The sequence below is a fragment of the Acanthochromis polyacanthus genome, chromosome 15, assembly GCF_021347895.1.
Source record: "Acanthochromis polyacanthus isolate Apoly-LR-REF ecotype Palm Island chromosome 15, KAUST_Apoly_ChrSc, whole genome shotgun sequence".
In the NCBI taxonomy this organism is placed as follows: Eukaryota; Metazoa; Chordata; class Actinopteri; family Pomacentridae; genus Acanthochromis; species Acanthochromis polyacanthus.
This window is the reverse complement of record NC_067127.1, coordinates 6,699,046-6,714,529: the sequence shown is the minus strand read 5'-3', so window position 1 is coordinate 6,714,529 and position 15,484 is coordinate 6,699,046. Positions and strand designations below refer to the sequence as shown.

Below are 15,484 nucleotides of genomic sequence, written 5' to 3'. Positions count from 1 at the left end.
CTCTCTCGTGCTGCTTTCCTCACCTGTCTCTTTATCTCAGCCTCAGTTAAGATAAAAATTGCAGCAAATAACACCTTTGTTGTTCTTGTTTTGATTCCTTTCCTTTCTCTATTTCCTTCCATTACCTTTAGGGTATCGAAGTAGACGCAGGACGGTATATTGCTAATGTCTGCAATTAAAAACCACTCAGGCTGACGTGTAATGGTTACTATCAGGAAATGGTGTTTCATTAATGGTCAAATTGAACTTTCCGCTCAGCCACAAATGTAATCATTTTGTCCGCAACAGATTTCCAGGACAGTATAACATAATAAGACTGACTGTAAATCAGCAGCAAAGCATTGAGAATGAAGAGATGCATTCAGTGGAGAAGTGCAGAGAGCAAAATGTTATATTTTCGTTAGAAATATAATTCACTTGTAAATCAATGCTTTGCAGAGTCATTGCAAAGATGGCCAATTCAGTTCCCCTGCTCTTTTGTACGGCGTATTGCATACATTTAAAAGCTGCTCGATTGTATTGTGCCTCGGCGAAATGACTCATTCCAATACAGTATTCTGATATAAAGCAGCCTGTGAATAGGAACACGCTGGACATGATTGTGCGTGGCTGTGTATTACTGTTCCCAGCAGACCGTGAAATTGTTTATTCTTCTGCTGCCATTTTGGTGTAAAACAGAAAGGGGTTCACTTCCCTCTGCTGCACAGCCCTCACAGTCAGACCGCCACTTGTTTCAGCCAAGAAATTAACTCCCCATTGATTACCGGAAATTCTTAATCAACAGGCAACTGTGTTTGTTCTTGCTGTTATTTGGATATCCCACTGAAATCATTGCAACAGCCCGGAGTTATTGTGAGGGAGAAATAAACCCCTCAGTCTATTAACGTTATTGATTATAGTTTCTCGCTTGGCCTCATACTGGCTTGCTCCACAACACTTGTTTCCTGGTAGAGCGGCAGATAATGCAACGTGGGAGCAGATTTTCTAGTATTTTCACATTGCACTCGAAACAGCTGGAAAGAAATGCTTTGCACACAGCTTTGTTTACAGGTGCTTCCTTCCACCAAACTAGGATGTGGTTTTAAAATGTTTGAAATGCTTGACAAGGTCATGTTAAAACTGGAGATGCAGCTCTTGTGGTTTCTGTGGAAACATAAATGCGCTCCCTTTTGTTTTTTGTGTGAGTCCCCCCACAGTGGTTTATCCTTGGCTGACCTGCTGTTCCACATCACCTTCTTCTATCTTGCTGGTCGTGACGATGAGGTGGAGGTATGAAGACGCTCCGTAACCCCGCGTGAATCCTGTTTTTTAAAGCATTTTTTCTTCTGTGCGGAGTGAAATCAAGGCTTGTTTTTAATCTCATTAATCATCCCTCCCCTTTTGCACCGTGGCCACATTTTCATTCACACAAAGTATTTCCTCCTGTTAATTAACCCACATTTTTGTGAGCATGTGGCTCTCTGGTATCTTGTTTTTCTGGCTCTCATTGGATACAAATGAATGCCTAGCGATGTTCCTCATCACATCTGAAAGACATTCCTCTCCCTACAGTCAGTCAGTCACCCGTTTAAGACCCCACCTCAAAGCTTGTAGTGCAGACACCGCCTGCCTGTGTGTGTTTATGTGTGTGTTCATGTGTGTGTGTGCTAGTCTGCTTCTCCCCTCCACTGTGAATGTCTGTCTGCCCCTCAGTGGGGAAACCATGCAAAGACATTTTGTTCTGGTTTGAAGGGGAGCGCTTGGTCGTGACACACATTTAGGTAGGTTACTGGTAGCTAACTGGGTTAAAGCGCACGTCTCGCGGCACTCCGGAGGGGAGACATTAGAATAATTTGGGTGATGGAGTTGAGGAACAAGAGGGGATATCGAGGAGAGATGAGATAAATAGATGTTGTGTGCAGGAGTGAGACCCAGTTTGTGAGCCAGAGTGGATGTATAAATGGTGAAGAAATCATCAGCTGTGGCTTTAAAGGCTCCTTGAACACTTCACACGCCGTCTGAATCAGCAGGCCTGGCAGGGCTACAATCGCACTGAGTATAAACTGATGCTTGATGATTAATTTATTTTGATCTATGTTTTCTGCAGTAGATGTCCTGAATGGTTTGATGGACTTTTAATTGTCTCTCTGTGCTTGTATTTCGTCTACAGATCTCACCTCCCTCTTGACTTTTTAATGTTCTGCTGGTTTATGGTATGGCTTTTCAAATAGTTCCCTCTAATCAACCCCCACCTCCTCTTCTCACCGCCCCCCACCCCCATGTCAATGCATTAGCCTTCGGGGCTGGGAGTCGGTGGTGTAGGAGAGGGTTTTCTCCGTGTGGGTGGATCTATTTCCCATCAGTCTCTACCGGCTTCCCGTTTGACCCTGCACCTTTCATACTCCTCTTCCTCTGCCTTCTATTTCTTCTTCCTGGAGGCGTTTCCAGACCTGTCAGAGCAGACAATGGTTTCTCCACACGGGATGAGATTCAGATTTGGAAAGTAACTGTAACTGGTTGACAGGCCTTCCTATTAGGGGGTGCTTTCATGATTTGATCACACACGAGCTGAATGTAAATAAAGGCTGGGTGTTATATGTGTAAAAGCCTTGAGCAGAGGGGAAAAATCTTAAATATTTGATGACTTAAGTTATCGATTTGGAGAGCAGGGGGTGATTCATCAATGCCTAGGTCGCTTGAATGTTAAGGTGCTCTTAAATCTCAGCTCAGTTTATACCAACAAATTAGTTATGTTTCATTTCTACAATGAAAACTATATGCTTTACTATAATTTTCTTGACTTAGAATGAGCCTTTGGTGAGTAACTATGCATGACAGTAATCATGATTTGTCCACGTACAATAAAATTAACAAGTCTGTGTTACCTTAAATGACCAAAACCTGTGTATGTTAATTAATTTGTGACCATTTGTGAAACAAAGATGTCTACTATGCTTGAGCAAATGAGACTACAATTACCAAAATGGATTAAAAATGTATGCTTATTCTTAATGCTTATCATTTTGGTGCATACTATAGCAAAAATCCTCAAAAGTTGCCCAAAACCTCCTTTGGTGTCCCTCAATTTAGGAAAAAGCCTGTTCGCTGGACCAAATGTGCACGTTCAGGACATTTTTTTTGACTGTTGTTGCTTTTATGCACTAGAGGGCAGCAGTGTACCAAGAATAACTGGAGTCCAGCTGGAGCCACACTGCTCATCATTTTCCTCCTTTCCCAAAACATCAGAACAGATGTTATGTAAGACGGCACATGAAGCTTGATTCGGTCCATTCACAAACTGCAGTCCCGACGCTACAACTGCTGCAGAGTGATGTATATGAATAATGCAAATGAGGCTATGAAATGACCAGAGGAAAGCAACACTTGGTCTGAGTCACGAGACATTACGCACAACGTGGCCAAGGTAAGGGGAGTAAAATTCCTCTATGTCTCTACAGAAAGCGCTTCACCTTCTTCCTGCAGCACAATTCAAAAACCTGTCTCCACCAGAGCCCTCCTGTAATCCCTTATTTATGCCGTCGCTGTAATTACCCCGATGGTTCTCTGCAACCTCAAAGTGACCTGTCCGGCTCAAGTCCTCCATCTGGCGTCTTTGCTTTGTTCTGTGTTTGTTGGTGTACGGGGACGCACTGTTGTGGCTGTAGAGGTCAGGAAGGCCAAAGAGATTGATGCTGCGATTGGTCATGCTGCACCCTTGGGAGGCGCAGCAGCAGGACTCACAGGCTCAGGACAAGGCAGTTCACCACAGATAACTGACTGACCCACACAGCCTGGTTTCTGGGACACAGTTAGAAAATTTGGTTCCTGCCTGTCCATGTGTGTGTGTACAATATGATTTATGCAATGCTTCTATCTAACTGGAACATTTTTAAATATTTGATCAAATACTACTGTTGCTGTTTGGACCACTACTCGTAGTAATAATAATTTCATAATAGCAATAATTATGTATTGTTGATGAATAATGTAATAATTGAGTAAATGAATAATTGAGTCAGACAGAACCATTAAAACAATCCAGTGCAATACAGTAGTAATAGATGGTTTTAGCTAGTAGTTATTTTCATATCAGTTAATCTGCAGATACATGTCTATAAATTTCAGTAAACACTAAAGATCACAATTTCTAGAAAAAACTAATTAAAAATTCTCATCCAAATTAATATATATTCAGCCTGCTATCATAGTAGACTGAGATTACCACCAAATAATCAAATTTTTGTTGTTTTAATGGCTCAACACAACCCTTTTGGGATCATTACGAATGTGAAGAAGCAGGATAAGTCCCAAGATGACGAGCTTACTTAGCATATTTAACAAAAACTGGAGCATTTCCCTTTCATTTTTGATCATTTGATAGACGAAAATGTTGATTTTGTTTGAGAAAATATAACCCCAACTAATGAAACAGCGTTTGATGCTGGTGATTGTTCCTTAACCCGATTAAAATCACTCAAGAAGAGAAAAATAGTTGTCTATGCACGGAAATTCATTGATTTGTTTAGAAATGACTGAATTAACTATCATAATTATTCAAAAGTTTTTTCTGTCAATGGTTGCTATTTCGATAACCCTTTCTACTGCAGCGAATATAAAAATGACCGCCCTAATATTCCACTGATTTAACATTATTTTTGTAGAACTATTTAATGCATCACATTTTTTTATTGAACGTGTGATTTATTGTTCTAGTAGTGCTGGTGGTTTGGTCCTGGCTGTATGTGTATGGCATAGTGCCTGAAAAACGGTGGAAAACATCCAATAATTGTCCACTTCTCGAGTTCACCGGACACCAGCCAACTGTGCTCTATTGTAGTAGTCGTTATTTCTCTTTGCCTGCAAAATGCTGTTGTTTGAAATATAGGACGCCTTGGCAGTGACTTTTACTACATCTATGGGAGGTTACTTTCAAAGTGTGAATGGAGTTTTATTAGTGAATGAGTTGTTAAAAGGCATTAGGAACTGGCAGCTACTAAATGCTCGCAAAGTGAAGATGATTTTTGTACATTTGCTTTCATTAATGTTAGAAAAATTCCAGTTTCATTTCATTCATTGCTACTCCTGTTTCCCTTTTGACAAAGGATTTTTTTAATCATGTGCACATATGCCCTGCTTTCTCCATGCATCCACCAACACATGTACCCACACCATGCTCCCTCCCTTCCCAATCCCTCTTTTTATCTCTCCACGCTCCTTATCCATCCATCCTGTCCCCCCAAAAGCTACCCCATTGGCCCTCGCCTAGCAACCGCATGATAATTTGGCATAATGTGACACCCCCTGATGCATGATGGGGGCTGTAAGTCAGCCTCAGCCCCCTTTTTTTTTTTTAAACTGGTGGCTGGTGTTTGAAAAGAAAGAAAAATGAAGTGGAGGGGATGAATAGATTAGAGGAGGAGAAAAGGGAATTACACGCTCATATCGTTACATGACTGGTGTCCACCGGCTAAACCTGTCATCTCTCCCAGGAGGGTTGTCCCCCTCTTTCTCTCACAGCAGTGCCCGATCATGTCCTTTCTTATCCTCAGCTTTTCTCCATATGGTTCCCCATTTAGTCCATATGTACAATCGGAGCTGTGAGCAAATACAGTGGATTTTGGCAGAAAGCAGACAGGCATGTGAAGAGGCAGCCTCTCGGTGTCGACAGGACCCGGCTCGGCTCATAGGTGGCTCTGACACGCAGGCAGGCAGGGAAAGAAACACAAAGATGGCCGCTGCGTGCTCCATCTGTCTCCACGCTGCCATGTCTGACGTGAGCACGGCCGCTGTGAAGGACATCCTAAATAAGACGTCTGCTGATTTTTTTTTCCTCCTCCTCCTCCTCCTCCTCCTCTGTATCCCTTTTCTCCCTTCTTCAGTGACAAAAATCAAACAAGGTCTTTTATTATCTCTCCCTCTCTCTCTGTAGATCTTCTTTTCTGTCTCTCCCTCCTCCTTCTTGTTCTCCTCCTCCTGCTCTGTTTCCAACAAAGACCCGAGTGATTTGGTTGAAACAAAAGCTCCCCTGGTCCTGTTTGACCTCTCCATCACCATGTCAATGATCCCAGATGGGCTGACCACGCTGAGGTTAGGGAGGCACAGGAAGGACTGAGGGGTGCAGAAATCAGGAGGGAGAAAAAATAGCGTTTAGTTATTGGATATTTTGATTTGTACGTTCATTGAATTATTCATGGCTTCATTTACTAAATCATTTATCATTTCTTGCTGACTGGTTCATTCACTTGATGGGATTTTGATTTGGTTTGGTATTAAATGAGTGACTGATTCATTCATTTTCAGGTTTAAGTCGCAATTGAAACGATCATACTGGCAGATTATTGCCTCTACCTTGTGTGTGGATGTGTGTGTGTGTGTGTTTGTGCATGTGTGTGTGTGTCGGTCATTCAACCTCCTCTCCCTCCCTCTTTGCCTTCACCCGTGTCCTTTACATGTTCTTCCCATCCCTGTCCTGTCACTTGGCCACCTCCAGCTGGTAAATGTCTGAGTTTGTGTGTATATGTGTGTGTGTGAGAGAGAGATAGTAAATAGATGTGGGGGGGGGGGGTAAACACACTCTCTCACACACACACACACACAAGCAAGTACACACTCATCCATTCTGCTGTTGCTCCCTCCCGCCACCATTTCCATCCCTCTCCTTAACCAATGGCTTTGCTTCATTCATGCACTCACATCCACTCACACACAGTTTATCTCTTTCACACTGTCACACACACACACACAGACACACATGCACAAACACACACAGACACACACGCACGCACACATGTGTTCATGATGGAGTCCAAGTCCGGTTGCAACAACAAAGACCGGAGCAAAAAGAAAGAAGAGAAAGAAAAAAGGGAGAAACATTTAAGAGACTGAAACAGAGCGTGGTTACCGTGGCAACCACTCCCCTCCCACATCCATTTTCTCTCTCTCTCTCTCTCTCTCTCTCTCTCTCTCTCTCTCTCTCTCTCTCTCCTCCCTCCCTCCACCTCTGTGCTGGTGATGCTCATGTCTCTTTTCTCTCCATCCGGTTTGTCCTCACCTCTCCTGGACGCGCTCCTCTCACACTGCCAGCGGATGACACACGAGGAGGAGGAGGAGGACGAGGAGACGAGGAGAAGCTGCTGTCTCTTCTCTCCCATCTTTCCATCACTTTGAGAGAAAAAAGAAAAGAGAGAGAAAGAGAGAGCAGACCAGACCAGAGCAACAACCAAAAGAAAAAGGACACACAGGATATACATACAATACGTACATAAAAAGAAAAAAAAAACGCCCTACTCTTCTCCATTCTCCTTTTCAAGGAGGGCATTTTTCTTCCCTTTCCCCCCCTTTCCTTTTCTACCCCGATTTTTCCTCTGAGATCCCGGTTTTGTCAATTTACAGCAGCCCCTGAACTTCTCTGGGATTTCAGGTGAGGCACGCGTGTGTAGTGTGTGGTGCTTCTACAAATTTTTTCCATTACCTATCATGGCTCACGCGGCCTCCCAATTGAAGAAGAATCGGGGGGAAGTGGATGTGAATGCAATAGAGGACGAGAAGGAGAAGCGGAGGAAGAGCAGGAGAGCAGCGTCCCGGGAACAAAAGAGAAAGGTAACAGACGAGGGCTGGCTGGCTGGCTGAACTGGCTGGCTGGTGGCTTCATCTGCTCCGCTCCACTGGCATCGTTGGAGCGTGACTCTTCTGTGTGTGTGATCTATATCAAATGGGCTTTGGAGGTCTCGCATACATACATTCATCCATGTATGGGCTCATATCTGTGCATGAAGCGAGGCACATATGTGGAGCTTCTGTTTTCTGTTGACACACTGTTCATTTTAAACAGCTTCTCTTAACTAAATGTGTGTGTGACGCCTCTTTATGTGGAAGTCTGTGTGTTTCTGTGTTAGTATGCATGTGAGGTCTTTACATGTGTACGTTTGTGTGTCTTCAAATAGCACAAAGTCGAGATGATTTCACCTTCTTGTCATGGTGATCCTGTATCTAGCTGAGGTAAAGGCACATGGAGCGCTTTGTTTTCCTCCTTGTGACTCCTTCAGTGTTGCTCATATTGTCTGTCTTTAGTAAAACTACGTCACACAGGGCTTCCTTAAATATTTGCACAACCTGACTGAGAATTAAGCTGGTCAGTTGGTGATGATTTTGGGCTTTAAACTAATAAGCTGTTTTCTGAAACAGTGCCAGGTCATGTTTCTTCAATGTAAAAAGACAACACATGTTCCCAAATAGAGCAAACACAGATCAAGACGCGAAAAACTCCTCTCACATACTTCACTTGGTCATGATTTTGGAAACGTACATGAGTGCGTTAGTGAGTTTTTGTTGGTTCTTTCATGTGTGTGTGTGTGTGTGTGTGTGTGTATGTGTATGTGTGTGTGTGTGTCTGTGTGCTTGGATGCACAGACAGCCATGTATAATGCATACACGACTGATTTATTGATGACAAAGCTTTTCATATGATGGAGGAGGAACTGAAGTGCACGTGGGTCTCCCTGCTCTTCTTCCCCTCCTACATGTCAGCTCTTTACTTTGGACGAATCAGAGAGAGGAACAAAATGAGGGATGATGAGGGACAAACACAAGCTTACCATCTATCCACTGTGATGTTTTAGATAAACTCTTCACCACAGCATTCGTTGCATTCTGCGTATTGATGTTGGGAGATTTGACCGTGAGAGATCAATTCAATAACAGCGACATTTACTGTACTTTGTGCCCATGGGTGCCTGGTTTTGAATTATGCTGCTTTCAACGTTATTTGACCTTAGCATAAACAAGAAGCGGCCTAATCTTTCCAAACCAAAAATAAAAAAGGTCAAGTGAACTTGTAAACTTCTGCATTCAGCTTTGAAACTATGCACATACCTGTGTATCACTTTTCACTTTCTTCTGTGTTTGAGTTCCCGTGTGTGTGAAAATGATGTGTCTGAGATGCTGATCTGTATTGGAGGTTTTATAGTCCTTATGAAGGGTCATGTTTCATAGAAGAGAACAAGAGGCAGAGATGGAGAGGAGAGGAGAGGAGGGGAGAAAAGAGGAGAGGGTTGTATTGATTGGATGGTGCACAGCACCATCCATGAGGATAATCAGCTTTTTCTTGCCCTGCCCTGCGCCCGACTGTCTGTCCTCACGCCAACCTACGCTTCACTTCCCTGGTCTTTCCATCACCTTTTTGTCCCTTTGTTTTGTCTCTCACTTTTGGCTTTTCCACATCCATTCATGCGTCTCTCTGTGTGACTTTTTTATTATGAGCGCCGTTGTTTGGCTCCGGCTGCTACTTTTTAATGATGCACCGTGACAAAACAAAGTCAAACACTCAAAGTTAATTTGTTTGTCAGTTGTTCTTTGCTTGAAAGATGTGTGGTGAACTGTGGGCCTTTGCTGTCGGTCACTTTCTGTCTCCAACATACACCGAGTGCTCTTGTGTTTACGGTTTTGTTCCTTGGCTGCCCTTGCTGGTGCACTGGTTACCTCTGCTGGTGACCTTCCAGCTCTCAGTGTGTCCCACAGTATGACTGAGGGATGTCATGGATGTACACAGCAAAACAGTGACACATGCAGAAGATTGTGTAAGCATTAAAAGGACATTACTGTCACAGAAAACAACAAGGAGAAAAAGATTTCTAAGATAGAAAATGTGGAAAATTGTGAGAACTTTTACATATAATATCAGCGTAGTTATAAATAAGACAGTTTTTCTCCGTGTGGTGCAAAATCGTGAGCACAACTCAAGGAATTTCAAGTTATGTTGTCAATTTCCCTTCATTATTCAACGTCCAAACCTTTGTTTCTGTCTGGTTCTTCTTGTAGTAAACTGATGTGGTTGTGTGCAACAAACCACTTTGAGTCACTCCTTTCCCAGCCCTACAGTTATATTTAGACGGCAGAGCAGGTACAAAAACTGTTTGTAGAGAACTCTTGTAAATGCAGAGTGGATGGTACTTTTTTTTTTTTTTTGCATTAGTCACCAGGCAGGTGGATTACTGTATGTGTCATGAAATGCGGCAAAAATATTCAGGCGCTTACATATTTAAAATGCTTTTATATGACATCACATGTCAAGTTTTATGCTTACCTCAATTACTTAATCAACCTGAAGGTTCAGCTCTCAGTTTCCTCCATTTGCATAGATTTGTGTTCAAAATCTGCAATTTCTGCTGCTCCCAATGGATCAAAACAGAAAATATAGGCCTGTTTTCCACCTTTTTATAAATAATATTTCATCTGATAACAATATTTAATATTTTTTAACATTGTTTAGTGTTAATTTGTTAAAGGATCTGCCATAATCCCGCATTGTAAGGATTCACAGAATCAAGGCAGCTCTTCAATTTTGGTCAAGATTGCAGAAAATGTGCGTGGTAGCCCTTATTGTTTTGGTCTCATATCAAATTCTAACATAATATACAGTGCATTGAATCATTCACTACTTGCTGATTGCACTCCGTAAACCGAGACCTTGGACATGTATAAATCATCGGTTTGTGTCTTCACTCTCAACCACACAATGGTCACCTTAGTGCCTACAAAATGCGGCAGATTGCATTAGTGGGATTGTTAGTAGTTTAACTTTTTTCGTGAGCACTTCGTAGTAAACACATTTCACACTCAAACACGCTGAAATAAAGTAGCAGAAGGTTATACAAAGAGCCTTTTTTTGGCAGAGAACTTGCTCTGGAAAAAATGCCCCTCTCAAAACAAGAAAAAAAACTTATTTCAAAGAAGTTTTATCTTGAAGTAAGTGGAAAAAATCTGCCAACAGAACGAGTGAAAAATGGCTTGATGAGATTTCTTGAAATAAGATATGATATTTAGAATGTTGAGATCTTAAAATTAGCTGGGAAAATTGATTTTAAGCCATATTTTACCAGGATTGTCAAGCTTAGGTGTCTTAACCCTCCTGTTGTCCTCATTTATGGCACCAAAAATATTGTTGCCTTGTCTGAAAAAATTCCAAAAATTCAGCAAAAAAATTCTTCAAGAAGAAAATCCCTTAAAAGTTTCCCTATTTTTAAAAAAATCCCCAAATTTGGCAAGAAATAAACATTAAATTTAAAAAAAAATCTAAAAATTATAAAGATTTTCAAAAAAATAAAGAAAAATCTTCCAAAAAAATCCTAAAAATATCTAAAATGATTACATATATATCAGTAAAATTTTGATATTTTCTTTAAGAACATTTGGGGGAAAAAAATCAACCAAAATCCAGGGGAAGTTGTATTTTTTTAAACATTTCTTTTTCTACCAAAAAATTTTCAAAAACTTCCCAAAAACTTTGAAAATGTGGAAGTTTTCAATGTGAAAATACAGAATTTTTTTTCCACATTTTTAAACTTTTAAACGGGTCAATTTGATCTGCAGGATGACAAGAGGGTTAAAACAAGATCATTTCAAGATTTATCAAGATATTTAAGCTGCATTGTCTTAAAACAAGTCCCTCCATCTTGCTGAAATGTCACTTAAGTGAATTTATCTTGAATCAAGGGGGAAGAGACATTTTGACTAAAAATAAGACAAAGAGACTTGGTAAGATTTTGAGTTTTTGCAGTGTGTGAAAGAGATGAGAAATAGATCTGATGGAGTCCACAGTGTCTGGAGAGAGATCCCTGTCAAACATGCTTAACATCCTGGTGTTGTGTGTAAACATCTATGGGTCTGTGTGTGTTTGTAGCATGTATCAGCACAGAGGGAGATGAAGTCCCTGCCATTAGCACCCTGTGAATAGTGCAACCTGCCTGACTTAGAGCAAGGAAGCAGAGGAGAGAGCTCACTTGTCTGTATCTGTTCATGTTTGCGTGTGTTTGCACAAATGCCACGACGGATTGTGAGTCGGTAAAAACAGCAGCCGCAGTGGTCAACTTAACGGGAAACCCCCATTACGGTGTTACATAAATTCTCCAAGCTGCTTTACTTCTAATGACATTATCTAGAGCCAGGAGCCCCCGATGGATTCCCAGAGAGAGAGGGAGAGAGGGAGAGAGAAAAGAAAGAGAGAGCTAAGCAAAGCAAAGGTTTCCTACTGCCGTGTCCCAGTTTTACACACCGTTCCAGTACGCAGAGAGTGTGTGTGTGTTGGTACAGTACTTGTTATTTCCCTCATAAGGATTATATGGGCCATGCGCTTGCTGTTCTGCCATACATTTATCCCACACTTGATTTGATAATGTTTCACCTGTTTTGTGAGTATTACACGTGTCTCTGCAATGCCCAGAACTCTATCGACTTCACCAGAGGTTCATGTCATCATCATCATTCATCACCATCATCACTGGATAACATTGGTGAATCTAAAGCAAGACAGATATGGGATGAATGCTGGAAGGCAAATGACAGTGTTGAAATTGGATTTTAGCCCTTTGCCGCCTGCAGAGGAAGCCCATGGCAACCTTGGCAAAGCAGGAGTCTATCTGGCCCTGAGAGGAAAAATAAACTGTAGGGAAAGAGTCTTCAGGCTGCAGGCAGGCAGCATCGGAGGCATAGTATCAGCACGTTTGAAAGATTTCCGCTTTTTAATTTTCTTCATTTATTCTCTCTAATTTCATCCCTCCTCTCTGTCCACTCACTTTTCGGCTGAAACAAAGCCGGCACGCGTGTTGCTTTCCCTCCTCCATCCTCCCACCTACTCCTTCGCCCTCCTCCTCCTCCCCCCTCCTCCCCCACCGGCCCATAAAAGATGGAGGTTAATGAATTCGGCGCTCATGCATGCCTCAGCTAATTGCATTGGCATTGGGAACTCCTCCCAGTATTACAAAATGTTTTCACCATCAAGATGGCCACCGGCTGGACGGGCGACGAGTGTGACTTTGAGGCGGCTGCCAAGCTTCTGTGCATGGAAATAATGACAATTGATGTCAGGCATTTTGCATTTTTATTCACTCGATGGGAATATGATGTACACGGCTGAGTTAGATTAGGTTAATCGAGTAAACGGCCATTGTCTGGTTTGCAGCTTTGCACTGTTCACCATATGTGCATGTTTGTGGTATTCTCAGAGGGGCAGTAGTGACCCTCGGCAGTCAGAATAGCTTCACTGGGTCAATGTCCACTAATTAAAGTGAACTCAATGTCAAACACTATCCTGAACACCATCCACACAAACATGCTGAAATGGACAGACACACAAAAGAAAGATTAATCGACATAGGTTCTTTATACAACCTTTTCTGGATTTTGAGACTTCCCTTAAAGGTCATGGTAGTCTCAAAAGGTGTGCTTTTTGTCCCTACTCAGTAGAACATGACAGTGCTGTACTGTGTCTACTGACTGGAATATAAGACAGAATGTAAAAGACACTGAAGCAGGTTTGTGACAACATGCTAGCCATGAGTTTCTTGAAACTGAATCCTAATTTTTGCTGAAGAGCAACCAATAGAAACATAAAATGGACAGAAACCAGATCATCATACTATTTAAAATCACATGAACAGATACAAAATACTAATCAAGTCTCTACTCAGGCTGGATTACATGACAAGCAGCAAGTCAGTAAGATTTAAAAGTGACCAATATTGTAGCAGATCTAATGTGAAGTGGCAAAATGCTCCAAAGCTTGATATCAGCAACAGGAAACCCACAATCCCCTTTGTTTCTAAACTGCATTTAGGAACCCAAGGAACATCTGGTGATCTGGTACACGGAAATACAAGAATTCGACAAGATACGTTTGATTTGACCTATTTAAAGACTTCTATACAGAGTAAAACCTCAAAATCAACTCAATAACAAACAGGCAACCAGTGAAATGAGACTAAAATAAGAGTAATTTGGTACAACTTCCAGCTACCATTGTAAATCAGATGGATGACGTGTGCAAGACCTACATAAAGAGAGTTGCAGTAGTCTCGTCAAGGTGAAATAAAAACATGAACGACCACCTTCAGGTGTCTTAAAGCAAAGGAATGATTCAATCTTAGTTGGAAAAATTGCTAAAATACATTCACATCAGTGCTCTGTGTAGTAGATGCTGATGGTGGTGGTTGGGTCGGCCACTCCCACACTGGATTCACATCAATTACCAAAGTGTAATTCCTCGTAATTTTATCCTTTAGTGTACAAGGCAACACTTTCTGTTTACAGAGAGCCTCAGTGTTTTTAAGCACCAGTTTTTGTAGCTACCTCTGTGGGAAATACTGTGACGTGACTTATACTCCAACTCCAACTTGTGGCATTTATTCTGCTGCACTGATCAAATCCAAATCAGGTTTGAGATCTAGAGATAAAATCTTTTCAGTTGCAACAAGAAATAGCCCTTCCTAAATCACGACAATCCATGATCCGTTCACACACGCTCCATAACAGGAGTTAATCAGTTCGCTTTAATCCTCACTCTTATATTTCACATGGCCAGAAAACGTGCCGGATCCTCCAGCGTGCAACACGACGTCCTCACTCTACTGTACGCTGCTATTGTTCTACATTAGCTTCAGTCTCTAAGGGGGAATGAGAGCATGTAATAAGGATTGTTCTAATTATTGATCCACCACTTCGAGGGTCCTCACTGAGAACTGCTGCTGGGGGATGGTGTGTGTCTGTTTGCGCGCGTGTGATGGGATTTCTTAGGGAGCCTTCGTAACTGGAAACCAGTGTATGTGGGAATTTGTTTGTCCTACCACTGGGGAGGGGGGAAATCCATGTTGTCTAGTTGTGGTTACTGGTCTGGAACATCTAACAGTCTTCTGTGGGCATCAGGTGACTTATCTTGTGTTCAACGCTGCATTTTGACACATGGCTGCCGGCCGCCGTGTTTGTGTACGGTGATGAATCATAGACGGAAAAGTGGTGAGAAGGAGGGATGGAGGTAGAAGGAGAGAGATAAGGGCTAAAAGATGAAGTGAGAGCGAGCATGTGCGTGATAGAAACGAGAGAGTGAACGATAAGGAGAAATGGCGAGAATTGGAGAGGGAGGAGAGCGAGGGAGCGTGATCGTAAGCCTAAAGGTCATTTGAAGGTGAGCGGCGTCTTTCTTGCCACTCTTCCAATCCACGTGCAGCCTCCCTCCTCTTCCTGCCTCCAGCTGCCTATGATGTGGCGTCCTATGTGCGACTATATTACCCCGAGCTCACATTTGGCATCATAAAATGTAAATTCAGTACATTTTATTGAGTGTTTTATTAGCCTGAGAAGTAGAAGAATGATATCAAGCCACAAAAATAATCTTTGGTGAGTTGTCGCTCTGAAAATCTCCAAATACGAATATTTCACTGAATGGAAATTATGCATAAAATGTGTTATATCACGCAATATGGTATGTCATGGACACACAAATATATGTGAAATAGTTGTGCATGTGCTTTTGGAGAATTACTGACAGAAACACTGAATCTAATGTCGAAATCGTTTGTTGTTAAGTTGAGCAGCAGAAAAATAATCTGCAGAGAAACAATAGATATTATGTATAATAAAGTAAACTTTCCCTTATTTCAGCTTCTAAAATGCTGCTTTTTTTATATATTAGGTCATAAATCGACAATATTTTGAGATCTTTGAGTGTTAATTAAGT

General features: G+C 41.8%; 1 protein-coding gene across 25 annotated transcripts in view; it reads left to right on the top strand.

Annotated features, from left to right (window-relative positions):
* The first annotated feature begins 7,050 nt into the window (after positions 1 to 7,050).
* Positions 7,051 to 15,484, top strand: part of ank3a (ankyrin 3a) — a 103,047-nt gene continuing 94,613 nt past the window's right edge. For 15 of the 25 annotated variants that reach the window (XM_051960269.1, XM_051960267.1, XM_051960252.1 and 12 more), the window contains exon 1: positions 7,053 to 7,578. In XM_051960269.1, the coding sequence (XP_051816229.1) occupies positions 7,456 to 7,578 (123 nt within the window). In that variant the 5' untranslated portion in view covers positions 7,053 to 7,455. Of the gene's footprint in view, positions 7,579 to 15,484 lie in introns of all 25 variants that reach the window. The other 10 variants (XM_051960263.1, XM_051960262.1, XM_051960264.1 and 7 more) reach the window with 3 other exon arrangements.